Genomic DNA, 24,081 nt, shown 5'->3' on the forward strand with positions numbered 1-24,081 from the left:
CTGAACAGGTAAGGTGCTTGGCCTCGCCTTCTTGGTGCAATATACTTAGAAGGTAATTGTGATAAACAGAGGAACTGTGATTCTCTCTCTCTCTCTCTCTCTCTCTCTCTCTCTCTCTCTCTCTCTCTCTCTCTCTCTCTCAAACACACACACACACACACGCTTGAAGAGATTTAATTAACTTAAAAAAACTAAATAAAGACATACTTCACTCAAAAGAAATATTGCTGTAAGTTCCACATATCACTTAACAGCAACAGTGACTTGAAAACTAATTTACATGTGCGCAGTGTAAATTCAACTGGAATGTAATTGTTGTATGACTGAACTGCTGTCTCGGCTTAGTGTTTCACTGATGCTTCATCACGGGCGGCGAACCAGCGCTGGAGAGTGGAGACTCGTTCGTAGCGGAGTCAGTCGATACAGAGGTCAGCAGGGCCGTTGTCAGGGGTGGACTCTCATCAACATGTCAATCTATAATATCAAAAACTAAATTCAGATTATATGAAACCGCTCGCGTAACAGGCAAATGATCTACGCAACTGCATAAACTGTCGAAGAACCGACCCCATAGTTCATTTTTTGGGGTGGGGTGGGGGGCTGGCCACCTGGCTGGACGTGCGGCACCTGAGTAACCCGGCGGCATGGAAGCATCCTTGTGTTTGGCATGGCGGTAGACTGAACCCCACTTACAGCAACTACTGGTGAGCTCTTTTACGATTGTTACATCACGCTTTGTCCTTCCTTGGGGCCACTTTCACAGCTCGCCATGTTGGGTTAGTAAGCCTCCGAGGCCAATACCAAAGACGTCGAAAATTCCTTTTTAATGACGAGATTTTCTATTCTCTTTTTTCTATTACTCTCTCGGTCCCACACGTCCTCTGCGTATATCGAAACACACGAGAAATTAATCACAACAAGGTGAGGGTATTCCCCGGCTGCCTGGGATTGAACCCGCGACCAGCGTGACGGGAGAGCCACTCCTTAGTCCTTACCGAGTCGGCCAAAGAGGTACCCCACTGGCTGGGAGGCTGGTTCATCAGGCATAGTCGCCGCACTACACCTTGTGTTTGGCGTTCATGTTTAACAATACGGGAGATCCTTTGTGTATCTGTCTTGCATCGAAACCCTAACCATTATGGAGTGTAGAAAGCTGAAGGGTTTGGTTCGGGATCCAGATTCACTGTGCTGAACTCTGAAATTGGCTCTTAAGGTATACAGCCATTTCCACTCCCACTCTATCCCCCCCCGGGAAAATTAATAAACGCAGTGGTGTCATTACTAACTGGTTGTGTGTGTGGTGGCGGTTCTCATCTCCTATTACCCCGACACGGCCAGTCAGCGTCCGGGTTACCACAGTTTACCTTCCCCAGGTACTCATTTAGGTATTTATCTACCACTCTGAAAGGGAGGATAAACAGCTGGGTGGGCTGCACGCGAATGGCTGAACAGGGATTCGAACCTTGGCGCGCAGATTCGTAGTTACGGACGCTAACCACTGCACCATACTGTAATCTTACCAACAGCTCTTAAGTGACGTGACTAATACTGTAATACCTATTGATTTTAGGAGGATATGATAAGTCTAGTACGTGATTGAACTTGGGCGATAATAGTTTAGCCCGGCGACCTCTGTGAAGCCTGACGTAAACAAACCGGCAGCCTAACTAGCCCCATAAAACACCCAAGAAGAAGAAGAAGAGGACACACACAGCTGAGCACCGTTGCCAGATTATCGTAATCAGCCTCGTATTTACCGGTTTCTGGGCCATAGCTATTGCCAAAAAACACCAATAATTAACCATTTTAACGATAACTATATATGAAGGCAGTTATTGGGGTTGAGGAGGCAAACATAGGAGGCGGAGTAGTGAAAATAAGTGATTTCAGAAACAAACAAAATTGGGAAGTTACGTACTATTGAAAAGGAAAGTGTGTGAATAAGAGGAGAGGACCGAAAGGAAGAGGACCTAAGAAGCGATACAAAGCGTCACAGGTCAAAAGAAGAAGAGCCTAACCACAGTAACCAACTCCTGAAACACTGAAGAAGGAAGAGGAGGAGCTGAGGGTGTGTGGCTGCGCTGAGTGCTGTGCCTGATCGCTATCACCGGTGTTGTACTGCGTTAGCTGGCCGTGCCCTGCCCCCTGCTGTGTTGACCGGTCAGGTATGAGGAACATTTTATTTTGTCATGTTCCCGAATCCTTCAACACTAAATCGGAGGGAGGAGCATAAGTAGATATTCATCCAGGTAAGTTAACCCTGCCCATACAATGCAACCTTTGAGTTTCTTGGAGGCGTAGAGATTCCCAAAACCCACTTCTTAGGTAGGAAGGCAAGCTGATAATATACTGTAAGAGGCATCAGTGTGTAGTTGACGAATACTGATACAAACTAGAATTCATTTTATCCCCAATAGTATCAGCAATAATCTCTTTTTCCTTCAGGATGAGGGTGGTGGCTGGTGGGTGGGCCAGGTGGATGGCCAGCAGGCACCACACTACATGCCTGGCCCGTCACCCCACAGCCAGGAACATGGGAGTACAGTGCCCCGCCTCCACCTTGTGTACTGTGCCCTCAATAGCCATGCCACCAAGTCAAAGCTGCTCACTCATGACTCATCCTGCATACCGAGTGTGCTCTTCCAAGTGGCTGCCTCAGTGGTGGTGGAGGGTGTCCAGGAAGCCAGCCAGGTGCCTTCACACAGGTGAGGCTAATAATGAGGTGCCGGTGAACTAAGTATACCATATTAGTAACTTAATAGAAAATAGAATGCCTTGGATAATTGCAGTTGACGTTTACTCTCTCCAGGCAATTTTTATAACTGAAGGCTGATAATTGCTAGTCTGGATTAATATCTGAAAGGTGTAGATTACATGTTAGTAAAATATGGCAAAGATGTGAGCAGATTCTTTCAACTCAACACTCACCGACTGCGGGGCCACTCCTACAAGCTGAGTAAACCAGACCATTGGCGAACCACAATGAAGGGAAACTGGTTTGTTTGCCATTAGAGTATAGACCAATGGAAATCAGCTCTCAGATATCTGCCTTCTGCCCCCAGTTTTTTCAAATTGCGGTAATTGACAGGCACTTGGGCAGGGGAGGGAGGCTAGGGGTCTTAGGAGGAAGAAGAAAAAGAAAAGAAGTCACTCCCCCACCACTATCCCATTCCCCATTCAGCAACACTCACCGACTATGGGGCCACTCCTACAAGCTGAGTAAACCAGACCATTGGAACACCATGAAGGGAAACTACTGGTTTGGTAGAGTTATTATAGACCCGACATGGAAGCTCTCAGATATGGTCATTGCTGTTCTTCAGTTTCAAGTTTCAAATTATGGTACAGGCACTTGGACAGGCTTAGGGGCATGAGGCTAATAGGGTGAGAGAAAAGGGAAAAAAGTAAAGAAGTCACTTATTCCCCATTCATAGGTAAGCATAGGTAAGAAGAATTTTACCATGGAGGTTGGAGCGGGTTCTTCCTTTATACCCCATTAGTCACTCGTTTGTTCTTTGTTTATGCAGATGAGAGGAATTTGGACCAGGTTACCCCCAGCATGGGAGAACAGTCCTCCTCCTCCTCCTCCTCCAGTATGGTGGGGGAGGTGGTGAAGCTGTGGACTCAGAGCCTTGATGCAGCGGAGGTCCCTGAGGCACTCCTGTCGGCCCAGCACATTGTGGCACACATTCTTGGGGTCCCTCGAGTAAGAGCTCACCCTTGTTGGTGCTGATGATGATGTAATATATTGCATTTTTAATTTATTTATTATTGTTTTGAAGTTTTGCCTTGTTCTTAACCTGGTAACATCGGGGATCATGTTTCTTAATGGTCCCTCTAAGCGAGAAAAATGAGAAAAAATCACCCCTCACACAAACCATTTCATAATATATATTAAAGCATTTGTGATCAGATTAAGTATCATCTATTTTGGGGGTTTGTATCATGGCACAAATTTGGCTCGTCGCTGCTACCAGGTTAAGTAGGCATCTATGTAGCAAATGCAAATGTTTATAGCACTTGTGGTAGTAGTTGAGGTGCATTAGTGATGGTAACAAAACTATTGGTAGTAATGATAATATAAAGTTGTAATGTTCAGGATCAGCTTCCTTCATCAGCCCTGTGCCACTTTACAGAGTGAGCTCCAGAGAGACAGCACCGTGGTGATAACACTTACGGAGCAGCAGCTGGAGGAGGTGGAGCGACTCATGACCTGCCGCCTAGCAAGGTGAGCCAGACGGGGTGATAGTGTGTGAGCAACCTCTTCTGTCATGTGAGGGGACAGGCTTCATTTTCTTATTTTGGGTATTTTACTCTTGTTATTATTAGTATGTTCCGGTCATGTGTTTGGGATCATCTTGTTCAGAGCATCCAGTCTTGCCTAATATAGATTGTCATAAGAGAATAGTGGTTGGCTAATAATGACTGGCCCACCCCCTGCCTCCCCTAGGATGCCTTTGCAGTACATTCTTGGCGAGTGGGACTTCCACTGCCTCACCCTCAAGATGGTGCCGCCCGTGTTCATCCCTCGCCCGGAGACGGAACAGCTGGTGGAGTTGGCCCTGGCACGCCTGCGGGGGCTGGAGGCACCAAGAGTCCTGGAGATTGGTTGTGGGTCAGGAGCCATCAGCCTGGCCCTCCTCCATGCCCTGCCACAGGTGGGTGCTTGGCAAATATTTATTCTCAAACCTCATCAAGATATGAAATTATGACCATTAATCTTGATAATAAATTTTACATTCTAGTGGAAGCTATTGAATATAGATTACACTGCATTGCCTTAGATAGATCTTAAGTGTATTTTTCAAGAAAAGAGAAAAATGCAGGGACTAGAATAAACATGCCTACAATGTACTGATCTTCAAAAAAATTTCATGGCTTCTCTGATCTAGAGGATTTTATTTTGAAAACTGCTTCATGATGTTGAGTGTGCCATTGGTGTTGATGGTTCATGTGTGTGCAGGCGGAGTGTGTGGCGGTGGACCAGAGCAAACATGCAGTGGAGCTGACGGAGGCTAACGCGTCACGGCTGGGGCTGAGTGAGCGGCTGACTGTGGTGGCAGGGAAAGTGACCATCGGTGCAAGACCTCCACTTCCTCACTCCAGCTATGACCTCGTAGTGTCCAACCCTCCTTATGTCCTCAGGAAAGACCTCATGGAAGTCCAGCCAGAGATTATGATGTAAGGTCATGCATTCTACTCCTGTCAGTTTTCCTTTATGGTAAATGCTTTTATTTGCTTCATGTGAAAACCATGACATATTTCATCTGGCAGCTTTGAAAATTTTGAATCAGTTGTCTTGTCACTAAAGGAACATTAATTGGCACCAAGAAAAGAAAGATGAGAATAGTTATTTATAGCATAGAAGATTGAAGTGGCGAGTGATGACATGCGGCTCTGACTTTTGCCTTTGACCGTCAGGTATGAGGACCTGCGAGCCCTGGATGGAGGCAAGGATGGCCTGGAGGTAGTCAAGGCAGTGCTGCAGCATGCTCACCTCTTGCTGCCACCAGGCCAAACACTTCTGCTGGAGGTAAGGTCTTGCTTGTTTCCATGCTCCCTTTACAAGAAGCCAGTTACTTGAAGGAGACTTGTGCAATGCTTTGTCTTTACTACATTCTGATTCTCCTCCTTTTACTCTTTTCAGTATCACTAATCAAACGACTTATGATAATTATTAAGAGAAGACCTCAGCCATGGTAAATAAAACTTTTGGGGCATCTACCCACTGGCAAATAAGGGAATAATCATTTATCACCTGATCCCCGTGGTTTAGTTTTATTTGTTTGAAAGACCTGATGTGCACACTAAATCTTCAAACAGGTGGATCCCTGTCACCCTTACCTTCTGCCTGCTTGGTTGGAGAAACAAGACCTGAGCCTGAAGCTGGTGCAGGTTCACCAAGACTTCAATAAGAAAGAGAGGTTTATGGAGTTCATCAAAACGAGTTAATACACCACTTCCATTGGTAAGGAGGACAGAATGTGTATTAAGTAGCTGCTCAGCACCTTGGTGGATTGCATGACCCTCGTGTCCAGTCTAACAGCTTTTTAAGGGAGACATTATAATATTCATAATGTAACGACCATATCATTCCTACTAGATGTCAATGAAATGAAGGATGTATGAATTAATTTTATTTCCATTTAAAAACCCACGTATTAAAAATATTCAAATAGCCCCAAAATGTGGATCATGTATCCACTTAAAAAATCAGCAAGCTTACAGGTAAATTAGCCCAGTAGCAGCAGGGATCATGATTCTTAATGGTCCCTCTAAGCGAGAAAAATGAAAAAAAATCACCCCTCACACAAACCATTTCATAATATATATCAAAGCATTTGTGATCAGGTTATGTATCATCTATTTTGGGGGGTTAAAATCATGGCACAAATTTGGCCCGTCACTGCTACCAGGTTAAGCAGCCGTGCTTAAATCTAATGTTTTTCTGTTTTGGTGATATACTGAATCAGCGTTAGGCTGCATAGAGTATTGTTCATGATTATTTCAATCTCAGTTATTATAATAACCTTCACCAAGCCTTGTTCAAGATAGTCCATATTAACTTCCATTTACATTTTTTGAATTGTGCTGAAATACTTTGAAGAGCTTGCCAAAGACCAATGTTTGAGCCCTTGGGCAATATGGACTGAGACAGGGAGCAAACACAACACAATGGTCATCCCTGAATTTCACAGCACCAGACACTTGTACAGAATAACAATATCCCACTTTAAGTAACATGAAGACTGGAGTTGGCACTTAGCCAGGAGAGAGGTGGATTTTCACTTACTGCAAATACAGCTCCAAAACAAATAACAATGCTGTAGAGCAATTTAATTGGACACCTCTCTCCCGAGTAGTGTAATACATAACCCTACATCACTTGTACCACATTCAAATAAGTTTCTCCCATACTGGTTCACCAATCCATAGTTGAAGTGTGGTGCCTCTAAAAGTCCTTACCAACCACATTTATGTATTAACTGCATTATACAAAGTTCTCTTCATCAGCATCAATCTTGCCCTGTATGAAGAGTATTTGGCATAAGGAGATAGTAAATAAATGTGGCTGGTGGGACTTTTTCCAGGCACCATAGGTTATAGTTACCAGTGTTGCCCCGTGAATAGGGGGAGCTAATGGCAACACTGACAAGCCTGAGCTGCTCTGCCTCACTGGCCAAGCTTCTGTTGGGCGTGCAGCTGCGGCACAAACACTTCCTCCTGCTGACCCTCAGCCATCAAGGCCTCTATTTCTTCCACACTGGAAAATATGAAGTGAATCAATTACCAAGTCATTGCATGCAGAGTATAATTTGTCATAATTTATAAAATAAATGTTTAAGTGAATACTGAGGCAGCACTCTGTGCAGAATAAGGGGATACAAATAATTAATGATCAATAATTCTTTCACATATCCATCTAAATAACAAAGAAGTGGATTTAATGAAGGTTCTCACGGGTCAACAGCAAAGTATGAGCCTGGGTTGCAGCTTCTCTAGAAGCTATAAAATTTGGAAAACCATAAAACTAGCTAGGTATGAAAACACTACATGCTCCACAAGACAAGGCACTCACGTGCGAGGAATGGTGCCCCCAGCCAGGTCCTCCATCCCATCAGCAGTGATCACAATGTCGTCCTCGATCCTCACACCGCCAAACCCACGGAAGCGTTCAATGGCCTCGGGCACCAGGAAGCGAGCCTGCTCAGGGTTGGCCAGCGCTTGGTTCAGCAGCTGCAACAAATCAGAGGTAAGCAAAGAATAGTCTTAACTACCTAGCATCATTATGTTCCTAATGTTGAGTAGCTGCACTGTGTAGTGTACATTAGTTCTGTGGAGTTGCCTGATTTAAATATACAAAGAAACTTAAGTTCCTGCAAGGTTGCGCAGTTTATCTGATTCAAATACAAGAATATTAATGATATGGCAAATTCACAGGACACCAGGCAAGGTGCAGCTGCTCTACACAACTTCAAGGGACATGTTGGCACCAGGGACCATCACCACTCACATGATCAATGAAGTAGCATCCCGGCTCGATGGTGAGCACCATGTTTTCCTCCAGAATTCTGGCGGTGCGGAGGGAGCGGAAGCCAGCTTGTGTGGGGCGGGGCGGGTTCTGCTCCAGGTAGCCACCCACGTCATGCACATCCAGCCCCAGCAAGTGGCCCAGACCATGTGGTTGGAACACTGCCCCAAGGTTGGCCTGTGGAAGCACATGTACTGATGTAGCTGTGGCTCGGAGACCAAGAGAAGGTCGTCGTACCATGTAAATACAAACAACTTCACTTGTAACTCACCCACACTCACCTCCATCATCTCGTCCACATCCCCCTGCACCACGCCACCTTCCTTGAGGGCCTCCAGCATTGTGCGGTAGGACAGGCGGTGCATCTCCACCCAGGACACTCCTGGCTTCACTGCCGCCATCACTGCCTGGGACGCTCGCAACACGGTGTTATAAATCAGCTTCTGGTTGTCAGTGAACTTGCCGTTGGCCGGGAAGGAGCAGGTGATGTCACTGGTGTAGCCGTAGTACTCGGCTCCCATGTCAAAGAGACAGATATCCCCATCGTCAATCTGCAATATACACAGTACAGTTAGGTACTTATATTTGTTTTGAAAGAGTGGGAAGACAAACCGGGTTTAACACATCTATCACACCATCACCAGTTGTGATAATTTTATATAAGTAGTTATGAAGGATGGAATGTGGAAATGAGGACAGATTTTTATATTTATGCCAATAAAAATGTCACCGAATCTATTAAGGCCTTTTTTTGACTTCTCATCCTGTCTTTGTACGAAACCAGATCAGTACTAATGGTAAAGTTGGGGGCATTTGCTCTAGCTACATGAGGCCTTGGTGCTCATCTCCGTACCACTGGCACTTTTAGCCTGTGGTGGGTGAGAACTTGTACCCCAGAACACAGGGGAAGCATAACTTTTGGGTTATCACACTTAACTTTCCCCACATACTCACTTCTCTACCAGCCCTAAAGGAAGCATGAACAGCTAGGCTTGCGTAGCTAGGCATGCTAACCATTATACCACGCAACTAGCTACAAATCATCAAGTCTAGGTTGAAGTCCTGGCCCAGACAGCCAGCATGCAGCTTACCCAGCTGTTCATCCTCCCTTTTGGGCTGGTCGATAAATGACTACCTGGGGAAGGTAACTGCGGTAACCTGAAAGTCACACTGGCTGTGTCCCATGGTAGTGGGTTCTTACCCACCACAGGCAATGCAATGGAGACAAGCACCACAGCCATGTGCAACTATAATGTATATATGCCCCCAACTTTACCTTTTACCTTGAAACCAATAAGCAGCTAACAGACACTGTAAAATTTAGACAATGAATAGCTAAATCAGCAGGGCAATGTGATGATGAACACTACCACCAGTGCCTTGGGGATGCGGTGCCTTTTAGCGTCAATTAGACATGAATACTTTAAACTTACTCAGCAGCACTATTAGGCATATAAAAAATGCAACTGAATGCTCCAGTTCTAGACAAAGGAAAAACAGCAAGGTCTTACGGTTCTGGCATTGGGGTCACCAGCGTGGCCATAGTGAAGCGTGGCAGCGTTGCACCCGGAGCCACAGATGTTGGTGTAGGCCTGGTGCCGGCAGCCCCCATGGTAGTAACTGTGGTACTGGAAGAGCGCCTCCAGCTGGTACTCCTTCATGCCGGGACGGATCTTGCGCATCACGTTGCGGTGGGCAGCGGCGGACACTCGGGTGGCGAACCTCAGCACCTCCAGCTCTGCCTTGGTCTTGTGCACGCGGCTGTGAAGGATGGACGCTATTACTAAAAATACCAACACGGATTAAACTCTACACATGTGATAGCAGCAGCTGCATACTACCAGCCTAGGGAATGCTGAAACAAGTATTCTGGAACCCCAATGCTCCCAGGACATTTAAGTTACGGTAACGTTTCAAGGGTGGTGGTAATTACTAAACGAAACCCTGAGTCAGCCTACCTTCTACTGTATATTCTCTTTATGACAAACTTTCAATTGGCAAGTATCAAGACATCAGAACCGAATTAGATATTTTTGGGGACATCTATTTTACTTCATTTGTCAAGTATAATGCAGGCTTTTCTTGTTGCTTAAGGCTTACTGTCTTAATTACCATAAAAAATCAATACTGAAACATATTTTGGAATGAATAATTAATACACCACGCCACTGTCTGGACCCACCTTGCGTATCATCAGGGGGTTCTTCACCTCACGTGTGGTGGGTATGACATGACCTTGCTGTCACCGCCCACTCACATCAATGTCTAGCTGGTCCTCAAAATTCACTTTGATGGTATTTATCACAAAGTTCTCAATAAAACAATTCACAACCCTTCTATAATTTTTAAGTAGCTACTCACAACAAAGTATCGGTCATATTATTGTTCTAGATAAGAATATATGCACTTTAGAGAATCGACAGACTAGGCTGTGGTGGCTGCCTGCATCATGGTCTCCAGGTAGCTCCTGAGTTGGTCCGGGTACATGCGCAGCTTGGTGATCCTGTCCGTCCTGAGGCTGACCACCTTGAACCCATAGTGTGCCAGGTGCCGCACCCGCATGGCCTGGGGGCCCACCAGTGTGTCCTCCCCCACTATGAAGTGTTCCGGAGGGTGCACCAGCAGGGCGTACTTGTTGTTGCTCCAGCGGAAGGACTTCAGGGAGAGGCGGCCAGCCATGTCCACCACACAGTCCACCACGTACATCTCTGTCCCGGGGAAGTTGGGGAGGATAGCCGAGCGTGTGATGCGCTCCTCGCTGCCCACAATCTCCACCAGGGTTGTGTAGACCATGTTGAGGCAGCGATGGATGCGTGCGTCCCTCCAAAAGCTCTTGGCAGAGTGATCCCTGGGCAGCAGTGGCCCTGGGTAGTGTGGTGCCTCCAGACACAGTGCCTTGTCCAGCACCATGAGTTTGGTTCGTGCCACCTGCATCTCTGGCTGCTCCAGGGAATGAACCTTGTCAAAGAAGTAGGGGTTGAAGACCTTCTTGATGAAGTTGAGGGGGTACCTCTTCAGGTAGACGCAGGAGAGCAGCAAGTCAATCATCAGGTCCGGCGGAAACTGTACAAACTTCTCGTCCAGCAGCTGCTCCAGGGTGAGAAAGAAGGCAGAGGCTTTGGGCGGCTCATAGTTGAGCAGCCCATAGGCGCGGCAGATGCTGTTGACCTGGGGCACTGAGAGGTCTGTGGCACGAGTGCAGAAGAAGTGAGCCGCAGGATCGAGGACGTTAGGGATGCGGAGGCGCATCTTGACGCAGTAGTCCAGCACCACTGCCACCAGGCTCGGGTCCTTCACCAACGTCTTCTTGGCCTTCATGAACCGCCCAAGAGCCTTCTGAATCTCAGAGTCACAGTAGTTGAGGCTCATGAAGGAATAGACCAGCCAGCGCAGGTTGCCCTCCGTCAGGGTGTGGATGTTGAGGCTGGTCCAGCGGGAGAACATTGGCAGCATCCGACTGTGGCTTATCTTCAGCTGCACCAGGATCTGCAGCATCCGGATAATGTCCTCAGACCCAAGGCGGTGCCACAGGCCGCCGACCTTCCTCTCCACCATGTTGTAGATGTGTTTGCGGCTCTTCTTGACCAGCGGCAGAACGCTCATCACCTCGCACACCTCCCGCTCCCCCACCTCTGCTGTCCTGTCTGTCAGACCCTGCCAGAGCTGGTCCAGGTAGCCAACCCCTTCAAGCCCCAGACTGTGGAATGCCCGGGCTGCCTCACAGATCTGGCTAATGGTGAGGCGGCCCTCTGTGACAGCCAGCATGCACTCAGTGCACAACGTTTCCAGGTACTTGAGGCGGTCACCCTGGTAGGTGTCCCGGCCCATTGCCCTCAGTGCCTCCACCAGCACCTGGGGGTCTGAGCCACCGCACACAGTCTCCACCAGCCGCTTCATCACGGCGCCGCGCGTGAAGGTGAACTGGCTCTCCTCGGGGTACTGGTTCAGGCCCTGGTTCCTGTAGCCCATATTGTTCTCCAGGTCAAAGATGCGGCGTATGACGGCCAGGGCCACGGCGGGCGTCACCTCTGCCTCGGGGCACACCTCCAGCAGCTGCAGCACCTCCGACACCTGGCTGCACCGCATGAACCCCAGGATCATCTCCTGCTCCTCCTCAAAGTTGATATTCTTGAACAGCTTCCTGGACACCATGGGCACCTCCAGGCCCAGCCCCCCCAGCCGCCGGCCCGCCTGGCTGCTCTCCACCAGGCGGAACTCCCCATTGATGATGCGTACCACCGCCGGCAGCTCCTCGATGTTGGTGCCGTCCTGCATGAGGACGGTGGTGCTGCCGATGCTCTTGTCCGACTCCTTCCCCAGCCCCAGCGAGCCGTGCAGCCCCCGGGCCAGGCTGGGTAGGGCCGCACGGCCCCTCAGGGCGGCGGCGGGCACCCGTCCCCCCATCCCAGCCATCATGAGGCGCTGGCCTCACCCCGCCACCCACATGACGCCAGGCACGGCAGGGAACACTGGTGCCCCTGGGGGCTCGGCCAGGCACGCCCACACCGTCACTAGGTCAGGCTGGCGTGGCCTCGCCGAGCTGCTGCACGTCACCACTACTGAGGAGAAATTTTCCTCGCTGCTCGCTCACTTTCACCCGGCAGCCTTACGACGGGCGGCAGCCTCCAGCACGGCCAGGGAGAGGCGATAACACGGCCGCGGCACCAGATATTACGTGCATAGCCGGCTGTGTTGACGGTCGCCTGCCTGGCTATCAGCTGGTGGCCGCGCCGCTGTGTCCGCCGACTGTACGGGGCGCTTACCCAACCCTCCATTACGTGACGCTCACCCTTACGTGACCCTACAGACCTCTTGTTTGCTTCAACACCACACAGAGGCTCGCCAATAATGCCCGTAACTAAACCAAGGCAATTTGATCTCCCAAAGGTCTGTTCAGGTGGACAGTGACAGCAGTACGCAGTAGACTTATGTAAAGACAAAACCTTTCATATTTGGTGTCTTGTAAAGAAAAAAATATCGCATTTATAAATATAAAACGGTAGAATATATAGACAACATAGAAAGCTACTACAAATGTTAAAATCTACATGCGTAGATGATTTCAAAGTCAGCTGTTCTCGCCACAGAAAACTTGCATATGGGGGACTTGCCCAATCTCAGTCGCTTAGAAACATGGCGTTCTCCTCTACAAACTCAGGCCAAAGGATTATGGAATTTAACCTCTAGACACCTTGGCCAGCAGCATGATGACAAGGAAGCTAATGGGGGTACTCATTGCCCTTGCTAATTTACTGCCCCATTGGTCAAATTAAAAAAAAAAAAAAAATAGACTACATAGCCGAGTGTTTCGTAGGCCCTGCCTCTTGTGCTTACTGATAATCATCACCATCTTTTCCTGCTCTCCTTTCCCCCACCCTCACACACACCCTTGACGACGTGCTTGATAAAAGGGGACATTTATACCTGGTTCATCATGGGAAGGTATGGACAAATAAATACAAGGAAATACGTACAATCATCAACAATCCTCAACCCAGAGAACAAAAAGGAAACATCATTAAAATCATACTTATAAACACACCAATGAAAAATAACATTACTCACCATTCCGCTATTTGGTCGTGCAGGACGCTATTATTCACACGGAACCTGAAAGTGAAAAAAAAAAATAATAATACATAAATAAAAATACAGTGAGTCAATCTGCATGGTTATATATAAAAGAAAAATAGTGATCACGTGTCCTTCCCACATGCTACGGAAAATAAACAAATAAAAATACAGGAAAACAACCGTGAAACTGACATCTAGTTGGCTATTCCTGCTTTCCCCTTCTTCCTGGTCTAACATTTTTCTGTCTGGGATTATTATGGTATTAAGTTGTCATGGTATATTTCTGTTTGTTGGTCTTTTATGCTATTCTTGTTTTTATTCTTTCTCTGGGCTGTCACGTGAGGTATATATATTATAGGCCTGCGTGTGGACATGTCTCAGGGAATCGATTACTGTGTTGAACATATTCCGACCTTCTCCTCCTCCTCCTTTTCTTGTTCGTGTTCCTGTTTTTCCAGTGTTATTATGCTGTTCTTCTTCTTCCTCTTGTTCTACTTCATCTTCTTCAGCTGTTTCTTCTTCTTCTTCTTCTTTTGATTTTGATTCTGATTCTTCTTCTGCTGGTGTTTCTTCTTCTTCTTCTTCTTCTTCTTTGGCTTTTCTTATGCTTTCTCATTTTCTTTTTCGTCTGCTTTCTTGTCTTCTTCTTCTTCTTTCTCTTCCTCGTCTACCTCTTCCCCTTATAAAAACGTATTATTCATCTAGTCTCCCTCCTCTCCCCCATCACTCATATCTAAACAAAGAGACACATGCCAGTAATTTTCCCTCATACACTTTTTCTTTTTCTTCTTAACGTCTCCAGGAATGCGAGCAGCTACGTCAGTGAATGAATATATATAAAAAAGAAGCCACACTAAGCCGCCTCGCCTCCATACGTACTCCGGTAAATCTCATCCCCTGGCAAATGTCACAGCTGTATTAATGAATATTGAGTAACCATGAGCAGCGGCGGTGAAGAAAATGTGAATAAAAACTGTAAAAACTAACTAGACGACTTTAAGCTGTCCCCTTTTACGTCAATGAGATAAAAAAAATAAAAAAAAACAGAAAAACAAGATGAGAAGGAGGGGGAATAGAAGGCGGAGAAGATAGAGGAAGAGGAGAAGGAGGTAGAGAAGGAAATAGAGGAGGAGGAGGAACAAGTGGAGGAAGAGGAGAATAATAACCATAACCATAGCAACAGGAATTCACAGACACACAAACAAGGACAAAAATGGAAGTAAGTGAAAATGAATAACTTACTAACAAAAAAGGAGGAAATGAATAACACCAAAAACAAATAAATGAATAATAATAATAATAATAATAATAATAATAATAATAATAATAATAATGATAACAAAGAGAGCACCAGGTAAACAAGACTCAAGGTGTGGGCAGGTGTGTGTGTGTGTGTGTGTGTGTGTGTTACCTGGCGGGTCACTCACCTGGATATCCCGTCGAAGGCCGCCTCCAGAGTGGTCTTGTCGCTGTCCGTGTTCACGCCGCGCTGCACAGAGAAAGGGCAGACACGTGTTGGTAAAGGAGCTTGTGGGTATATATATAAGTACACATGAACGTAAACAAACAAGTCAATAAATAAAGGAAAAAGCGTATAGGCATGTAAACGTAGAAGCCTCTCCTCTTTTTTTTTCCCCTTCCTTTATCCTCTTCTTGGTAATTTTTTTCCTCCTATATCTAATACGCATTTGATGATGTATGAATTTTTCCGCAAACAACGGTCAATGAGTAAAGAATAAGACTGTTATAAGCATGTATAATTAAGTGAACAAAGAAAAACAATCGTAACAGAATAAAGGAAACGAAGACGTTATACAAAGGCTTTTTTTCTCATTAATGTTTTTTTTCCTTGAGCTGCTTCCTTTACTTGAAAAAAATAAAATAAAGAGGCCTATATGATTACGAGAACAAAGGCAGACAATGCTCAATAAATACAGAAAAAGAAGGCATGTATTAAATCGAGACTAATTATTAAGAAGTCAATATTCTTGTTATATATAGGCTACCTCATGAAAAAGTCGCCCTCTCTCTCTCTCTCTCTCAAAAAAAAAAAAAGATAGAGATAGATAAACAAACAGATAGATATTAGGATGCGTACGACCAAGGAATATGTTTTAATCTCAAGAGAAGGGATGGTATGGGAAGGAAAGGAAAGAAGGGAAAAAAAGGGATGGGAAGGAAAATGTAGGGATGGAAAGGGAAGAGGAGGGAAGAAAAGGTAGGGAAAGGAAGGGAAGAGATGGGGTTGAAATGGATAAGATGGAAAGGGACGGGAAGGGAAGAGATGGGAAGGAAAAGGTATACATAATTACACACTAAAAAATAATAATAATAATAATAACTGGTGGGCATACAAAAAGAAAAGGTATACATCAACACAGACCTTGGTGGACCCACTAAAACAAAACAAACACAACAAGGGGCCAGTTCGACAGTCCAACACAGTCATTGTACGCGCCAAAACCAAACTATATTTTCCACAATGATCCGTTATTTCTACTCGGTACCTGGTATTAAAAAGATTTCCTGTGTGGGTTCCTAAAATTTCCTACTTTTTAATATCAACGTCAAACACTATACAAGGAATTTTCGTCGTATGTTGTGCTTGGTTGGGGAGCTCACAAACTTGCTGCACTGAACTGTAAAATTGGCCCAAAGTATTCGTGAACAAACGTACTATTGGTGGTGGGACGCGTTGTTTTGGTTACTCAACACAGCGGATGGAAAAGTGGTTCGTTATCAGCGTTATCTTAAGTTCATTTCCGACAGAACGAAGAGAACACACGCTTTACGACTATGACATCCCCTCCCTTTCTCTCCCACGCCTTCCCTTCCCATCCTATCCCATACCTTTCCATTCTATTCCATCCCTTCCCTTCCCTTTCCATCCTTTTCCATTCCAACCCCATCTCTCCCCTTCCTTTCCCTACCTTTTCTTTCCTCCTCTTCCCTTCCCTTCCCTCTCCTTTCCATCCTTTTCCATTCCAACACCATCCCTCCCCTTCCTTTCCCTACCTTCTCTTCCCTCCTCTTCCCTTTCCATCCCTTCTTTTCCATCCTTTCCCTTCCCTTTCCATTCCAACCCCATCTCTTCCCATCCTTTCCCTACCTTTTCTTCCCTCCTCTTCCCTTTCCATCCCTACCTTTCCCTTCCCATCCCTTCTTTTCCATCCTTTCCCTTCCTTTTTCATTCCAACCCCATCTCTTCCCATCCTTTCCCTACCTTATCTTCCCTCCTTTTCCCTTTCCATCCCTACCTTTCCCTTCTCATCCCTTCTTTTCCATCCCTTCCCTTCCCTTCCCATTCCATCCTATCCATTCCAACCCCATCTCTCCTCTTCCTTTCCCTACCTTTTCTTCCCTCCTCTTCTCTTTCCATCCCTACCTTACCCTTCCCATCCCTTCTTTTCCCTTCTCTTTCCTTTTCTTCCCCTCCCACCCCATAACTTTATTTTCCTTCCCATGCCATCCCTTCTCTACCCTTCCCTTCCCTTCTTATATATTCCCCTTCCATCCCTTCTCTACCTTACCCTACCCTTCCCTTCCCTTCCCTCCTTTCCCTTCACGACAAAGATATTTCGTCACACAGGATAAGCAAGTAAACAAATCCTGTTCAACTTTTAAAAATATATCTCCTCCCTTCCCTTGAAACGTTCTGAAAATCGTGGCGTCATGTGTAAGATTATAAAGAAATGCAGTCTCTCTCTCTCTCTCTCTCTCTGACGTGCAACTGAATCATATCCCGTTTTCTTTCTTACGTTTTCTCTCTATTGTTTTCCAAGAAGATGCCTCGTCTCTTTCTTTCCCCTCCTCCTTTATCCTCTTCTCGGTAACTCTTTTATTTCCTCCTCTAATACGCATTTGACAATATATGAATTTTTGCTCCTCCTCCTCTTCCTTCTACATTTTTCCTCCTTTTTCTCTTCTTTGTAGCTCTTCCTTCTCTGTATATTCCGAGTTTATCAGCATCCAGATCATTCCTCCTCCTCCTCCTCTATTTTTCCTCTTCCGTTTCCTCAACTCTTCCTCCCCTAACCCGAAAGTGCCAATATTAAAATTCCTCTTCCACTCTTCCTTTCCTCCTCCTCCTTCTCCTTCTCCATTTTCTTTCTTCTTTTCCTCTTCTTTGTACTCTTCTTTACCTCCTCTAATCCGAGTTTACCAATATCTAAATTCCTCCGCCTTCTCCTCCTCCTTATTCTTCTACGTCATCCCAAGGCAGAGCAAGTCAGAGGGGCAAGGTACTGGAAGGCCTTGACCATGTGGGGCCCCAGGGTATGAGAGAGAGAGAGAGAGAGAGAGAGAGAGAGAGAGAGAGAGAGAGAGAGAGAGAGAGAGAGAGAGAGAGAGTAAACGAATAAAGGAAGAAAGGTCAATAAAGAGAAAGAAACGAATAGAAAAAAAGTTGATAGAGCAAGAACAGAGAGAGAGAGAGAGAGAGAGAGAGAGAGAGAGAGAGAGAGAGAATGGCTAATGAGGACAGCTTCCCAGAGAGCATACTTGTGTTTCCTCCTTTGTTTTTTCCCTTCTTTGTCTCATTAGCGAGAGTAAATAAAGGAACTTGGGGACACGGAGGTAGTTTCCCTTGTTATATCTGTCCTCAAAGACTTATAAAGGGAATGATAGTTATTGAGTTAGTAATACGCGTTTCTTTGCCTGTTGTATATACTCAGTGACATCTCAAGTATAGGGTTGAATGATATACTCCATCTTTGTTTGGTTAATGTTAATGTTGAGTTAAAGCATAAGTAAAGTTCAGGACATAGTTATAGTTGCTCGTTGCCTCCGTGTTTATCTCCGTCGCATTGAGTTAGTGGGTTTATTAAAGAGAAAAGGTTTATAATGCTTCACTTAGGCTACAGGAAGGAAAGTTTTGAATGTAATATTTGTGGTCATTTTTCTGCCTCCGTGTTTATCTCCGTCGCATTGAGTTAGTGGGTTTATTAAAGAGAAAAGGTTTATAATGCTTCACTTAGGCTACAGGAAGGAAAGTTTTGAATGTAATATTTGTGGTCATTTTTCTGCCTCCGTGTTTATCTCCGTCGCATTGAGTTAGTGGGTTTATTAAAGAGAAAAGGTTTATAATGCTTCACTTAGGCTACAGGAAGGAAAGTTTTGAATGTGATATTTGTGGTCATTTTTCTGCTTTTTTTTAATGTCCTGTTTTTTGTTTGTTTTATTTGTTTGTTTGGTTTTATATATGCCGCTGGGTGAAATAAAACCAGCATAATATGAGCATAAGTAAATGTTTCAAATGCCTCAAATGTTTCCTTGCAATCTCACCACAACTACCACCACCATCACCATCATCATCACCACCACTACCACTATCATCATCACCATCTTCACCACTACCACTATCCATTCACCACTATTATCACCACCCCTATCATTATCATCCAAGCCATCACCACCACCACCACTACAACGCACCACCACTACCACCATCATCACCACCAATACGACGCACCACCATAATCATCACCATCACCACCACCCAGTCATCACCACCACTATGACGCACCACCACCACCACCATCAGGTCTTAAGGCCACAACGCATGTCTCCCTGCCTTGGTTTGGGCTACGCAGGAGACACGTGTCGGGCCAAGGAGGCAAGGAAGAAAAGAACGTCATAATCAGGCTAGACTTCTACGCATGTCCTACTTGGTTAGGCTACGTGACTTAATCAATGTAAGCAAGCACGTCACTGGGAAGGAAACGAAGACAAGATAGAAAATAAACTGAACTGAAATGAAAGCCTGAAAGATGAGGGAGAGGAAGAAGAAACGAGAGAAATGAAGACAAAATAGAATATGAACTGAATTGAAAACCTGAAAGATGAGGGAGAGGAAGAAGAAACAAGAAAAACGAAGACAAAATAGGAACTGAACTGAACTGAAAACTTGAAAGATGAGGGAGAGGAAGAAGAAACAAGAACAATGAAGACAAAATAGGAAATAATCTGAACTGAAAGCCTAAAAGATGAGGGAGAGGAAGAATAAATAGATGTAAACCAGTGAAAAAAAAATAAAGAAAAAGAAAAGAGAAGAAAACAGTAAGGAAACGAGGAAGAGGAAGGACGAGCCAGAAGAAAATGCAAAATAGAAAACAAACAAATACAAGCCAAAGTAACAGAATGAAGATATAAAAGGATAAAAAAAAAAGAATGAAAACTGAAAACCTAAGTAATGTGACAGTAATAGAAAAAAAGCAAAGTAAAGGAATAAAGTAAGGAAAATGAGTCGAATGAGGAACAATGAGAGGAAAAACGAAAGAAATACAACAACAAAAAAGCAAAAGTGTAAAATAAAAGAAAGAAAATGCGTCGAAGCGAGACTACACACACACACACACACACACACACACACACACGACTAGTTACATAAAACGAGACAAAAACAAACTACAAATCAAAACAATAACAAACAAAAACAACCCCACATAATTTCATAGCATCCAACTCACATTACGACTTCCCAAACTTCCATTACTTTTCCTTTCCCTTCTTTCCCCTTCGTTATATATAGTGTAAGGGGGCTTAGAGAGTGCGCAGTATGGCAGGAGGGACAGAACACATGCGCAGTAGTAGGCTTGAAGAGGGGTGAGGGACCGCTGGGCTAAGATAGAATGTTTGAGACAGGACAAGGGGGCAAGCGTGTGTGTGTGTGTGTGTGTGTGTGTGTGTAAGGCAGGTGCGAGGGTGAAGGAAGAGGAGAAAGACAAAGAGGGAGATAAAAGAAGACCAGGAAGAGCAGGAAGAGGAGAAAGATTATAAACAGAACATGGAATAAAGGAGGAAGAGGAGAATGAGGATGAAGAAGACGAAAGAGGGGATAAAGCAGGAAGAGGAAGAGGAAGATAAAGAGGAGATAAAATGAGAACACGGAAAACAGGAAGAGGCAGAGGAGGAGGAGAATTAAGAAGAAAAAGAGAAACTGCGATAACAATAAAAATAATAAACAAGAAAATAACTAGAAAAAAATGAAGTCGGAGGTAGAAGGAAGAGGAGGAGGAGTAAAATAAAGAGGAAGAGATAAAAGAGGACGAAAAAGAGGAAGAGGAGAGAAGAGAAGAAAGAGGAATTACAATAACGATGAAATATAGCAAAAAAAAAATAACTAGATAAAAAAAATAGCAAGACGGATCATACAGAAGTTAAAATAAATAAACAGAATAAACAAACTAAAACATAAACAATACGTATAAACAAATAAACAAGGTATAAACAGAAGACATAAACAAACATACTGAACATACAAACAAAAAACCGTTAGTTCTGTTACGAATGCTCTCAGGCGGAATGGCCATGAAAAACGAGAGAGAGAGAGAGAGAGAGAGAGAGAGAGAGAGAGAGGACATATGACTAAACGAATAAAGGTAGATAAAGAGAAAGACGCGAAAAGATAGAAAAAGGTTGATAGAGAAAGAAAATGAGAGAGAGAGAGAGAGAGAGAGAGAGAGAGAGAGAGAGAGAGAGAGAGAGAGAGAGAATAATAAGTGGGTAGTGGTGTTTCCTTACCGCAGACTAAAATATGAGAAAATAAAAAAAAATGAGAAACCAGAGAGAGAGAGAGAGAGAGAGAGAGAGAGAGAGAGAGAGAGAGAGGAAATATCACAACAAATCATGCAGTCAAGATAATTCGTTTTTTTTCCTTGTTTTGTTCACACAGTTTGTTTGTTCTCTGTTTTAATGTTTCTTTTCTTCTTATATTCAAATGAAGTGGACCAAAAAAACAAGTTCGTTGGATTGTTTAAACAGCGAAATGATGACAGACTCGTTCGTGTTTATCTTGTTAATTAACTTGAGGAAGCAGTGAAGCGTGAAGTAGTTCATCTAAGAATAGCACCATGATTTAGAACACACACACACACACACACACACACACACACACACACACACACACACACACACACACATTAATGCAAACAAATAACATATTCCATCTTCATTTACATGTGTGTGTGTGTGTACAGAATATTCCGTGGTAGCCTTGTCACACACACACACACACACACACACACACGCACACACACACACGCAAACAAATAAAACACATTCCAGCTTCATTTACAAGTGTGTGTGTGTGTGTGTGTGTGTGTACAGAATATTCCATGCAAACGTCGTATAGCCTGTCATGTGCTAGCCTTGTCACACACACACACACACACACACACACAAACTGACGTAACCAGTATTGGGAGCAGCTAGCCTGGGTACGATCTGGGTATCTGATAGATGCTGATGCTGGTAATGATGCTGGTGGTGATGGTGGTGATGAAGGGGGTGATGATGGTGTTTTTCAAGTCTGATCCTGCTGGGCACACAAACTTACCTACCTTCCAACATACCTACCTACCTACCTACATACATACCTACATACATACATACATACATAGACAGACAGACGAACATTCACACTGTTTATTCATGGTGATTTAGGAGTTTGATTCTGAACATACACATAACATACATACATACATACATACACACACACACACATTACATACACACTCATACATAGCCAGACACACACAAATTCATTATTCATTCAACAGACGAACATACTGCACATTCATGGTGATTCTGAAGTTTGATTCTGGACATACATAACATACATACATACCTACATACATATACACATTACACATTCACTCATACATAGCCAGACACACAAATTCATTATTCAATCATTCATCTCTCAATAAAACACACACTAAACACGTTATGCATACATCCTTCTGAGTAAGGCAATTATTACTAAGGTTAATGTGATTACGTTTGCTGACTAATAACAAGGAAACGTTTACGTGAAGATCAATTTGTGAGTCAACGTTTTTTATGTGAGTTTTTCCTTTGTTCTTTATCATTATTATGTAAGGGCGTTGAATAATAGTTATCATTATGTGGACTTCTAATGGTTTAATTGCCCCGGGTATTACATAAGCAGAGAGAGAGAGAGAGAGAGAGAGAGAGAGAGAGAGAGAGAGTATAATGTGGGTTGTCTACTTACTAAAACGTAGAAAAAAAGATCGTGTTTCGTAATAAGCAGTTTAGTGGAACACACACACACACACACACGAACAAAAACAATAACAACAACGACAAACAAACAAAGGAGAGGAGGAGGAGGAGGAGGAGGAGAAGAGATCTTATGGTAGAAAGCAGCAAGGGTGACATTACATCTATCTTCGTGTGTGTGTGTGTGTGTGTGTGTGTGTGTGTGTTGTGGCGGCGGCAATGGCCAAGGACACACACACACACACACACGTACACACAAGGTGGCGGCATTGGTGGTGATGGTGGTGGTGCACACTAAATATAAATACTTTGGCACTTCTTACAACGCATCATCACGGCCAGACCACGTGAAGCCAGGATTGTAGCAGCGGTAGTAGTAGTAGCAGTAGTAGTAGTAGTAGTAGTAGTAGTAGTAGTAGTAGTAGTAGTAGTAGTAGTAGTAGTAGTAGTGGTTGTTGTAGAGGAATTTGCTATTGGAAATGAAGTTGTAGTAGTAGTAGTAGTGGTTGTTGTAGAGGAAGTTGCTGTTGAAAAAGTAGTAGTAGTAGTAGTAGTATACAGAAGTGGTAATCGTTGTAGAAGAGATAGTTGCTGTTGTAGTAGTAGTAGTAGTAGTAGCAGCAGTAGTAGTAGTATGTGTTGTAACTCCCATTTTTTATCATATTACGAAGATAAGAAGGCAACCGCATTAAACATTCACGTGTTATAACTGAAATAATCTATATATGGCTCCCCCCCTTCTCTCTCTCTCTCTCTCTCTCTCTCTCTCTCTCTCTCTCTCTCTATTTCCTGCTTCGAGCAATAGCGAGCCAAGTGTCTAAAAGAACTTTCCATTGCAGAAGTAGAACATTGCACGCCTCAGAGAGAGAGAGAGAGAGAGAGAGAGAGAGAGGAGGGAGGGGATAGGGGCCAGCCAAAAGACTTCAATCACATATATTCCACAAAAACGTTTCTTATGTAGCGTTTATGTAGCTCCCAGACTTCTCTATTAGCGCCTCTGAGGGAAGAAGGTGAAGAGAAGGGAAATAAAGGAGAGTAAGGAAGTAGATAATAAAATAAGGGAAGAACCGGGAAAATATAACACAAATTCCATAGTAGGCAGCCCCTCCCCTCCCTCCCTCGCCCAGAGAAACGCACACACGGCCGAACGTTCTCTCCTCCTCCTCAATTTTTCCTCCCTCCTTTTCCTTCTCCCCTTTTCACTCTCTCCCAGTCCCCCTCTCCTCCTCCTCAATTTTTCCTCCCTCCTTTTCGCCCCTCTCTCTCCTCGTCTCCTCTTCTTACTTTTCTCCCTCCCTTTCCTCTCCTTTGCTGCGGTCTCCTCCTCCTCCTCATCCTCTCCCACGGTCTCTCTCCCCTTCTCTATAGCAGCTAGACAGAGCCATTTGGCCAGACACACACACACACACACACACACACACACACTTACATAACCGTACACAGCCATAGCAGGA

At 44.6% G+C, this 24,081-nt stretch overlaps 3 protein-coding genes across 3 annotated transcripts in view; 1 reads left to right on the forward strand and 2 right to left on the reverse strand.

Moving 5' to 3' along the window:
• Positions 1-621: 621 nt before the first annotated feature.
• LOC127003475 (MTRF1L release factor glutamine methyltransferase-like) lies at positions 622-6,328 on the forward strand. Its single transcript, XM_050870207.1, has 8 exons — positions 622-704; positions 2,446-2,705; positions 3,528-3,706; positions 4,137-4,228; positions 4,451-4,658; positions 4,964-5,181; positions 5,422-5,533; positions 5,824-6,328. Exons 2-8 carry the CDS (start codon positions 2,447-2,449, stop codon positions 5,950-5,952), a joined length of 1,197 nt encoding a protein of 398 aa, XP_050726164.1. The 5' UTR covers positions 622-704; position 2,446; the 3' UTR covers positions 5,953-6,328.
• LOC127003474 (xaa-Pro dipeptidase-like) overlaps positions 6,123-24,081 on the reverse strand; it is a 70,193-nt gene continuing 52,234 nt past the window's right edge. The window contains exons 6-12 of the mRNA XM_050870206.1: positions 15,034-15,095; positions 13,598-13,642; positions 9,544-9,793; positions 8,314-8,583; positions 8,015-8,209; positions 7,580-7,737; positions 6,123-7,264 (exon numbers count right to left, since the gene is read on the reverse strand). Of these exons, the coding sequence (XP_050726163.1) occupies positions 7,174-7,264; positions 7,580-7,737; positions 8,015-8,209; positions 8,314-8,583; positions 9,544-9,793; positions 13,598-13,642; positions 15,034-15,095 (1,071 nt within the window). The 3' untranslated portion in view covers positions 6,123-7,173. The remainder of the gene's footprint in view (positions 7,265-7,579; positions 7,738-8,014; positions 8,210-8,313; positions 8,584-9,543; positions 9,794-13,597; positions 13,643-15,033; positions 15,096-24,081) is intronic.
• Positions 10,362-13,569, reverse strand: LOC127003472 (FAST kinase domain-containing protein 3, mitochondrial-like). Its single transcript, XM_050870205.1, has one exon. It carries the CDS (start codon positions 12,446-12,448, stop codon positions 10,457-10,459), a length of 1,992 nt encoding a protein of 663 aa, XP_050726162.1. The 5' UTR covers positions 12,449-13,569; the 3' UTR covers positions 10,362-10,456.

This window comes from Eriocheir sinensis, chromosome 25 (assembly GCF_024679095.1).
Source record: "Eriocheir sinensis breed Jianghai 21 chromosome 25, ASM2467909v1, whole genome shotgun sequence".
Taxonomy (NCBI): Eukaryota; Metazoa; Arthropoda; class Malacostraca; order Decapoda; family Varunidae; genus Eriocheir; species Eriocheir sinensis.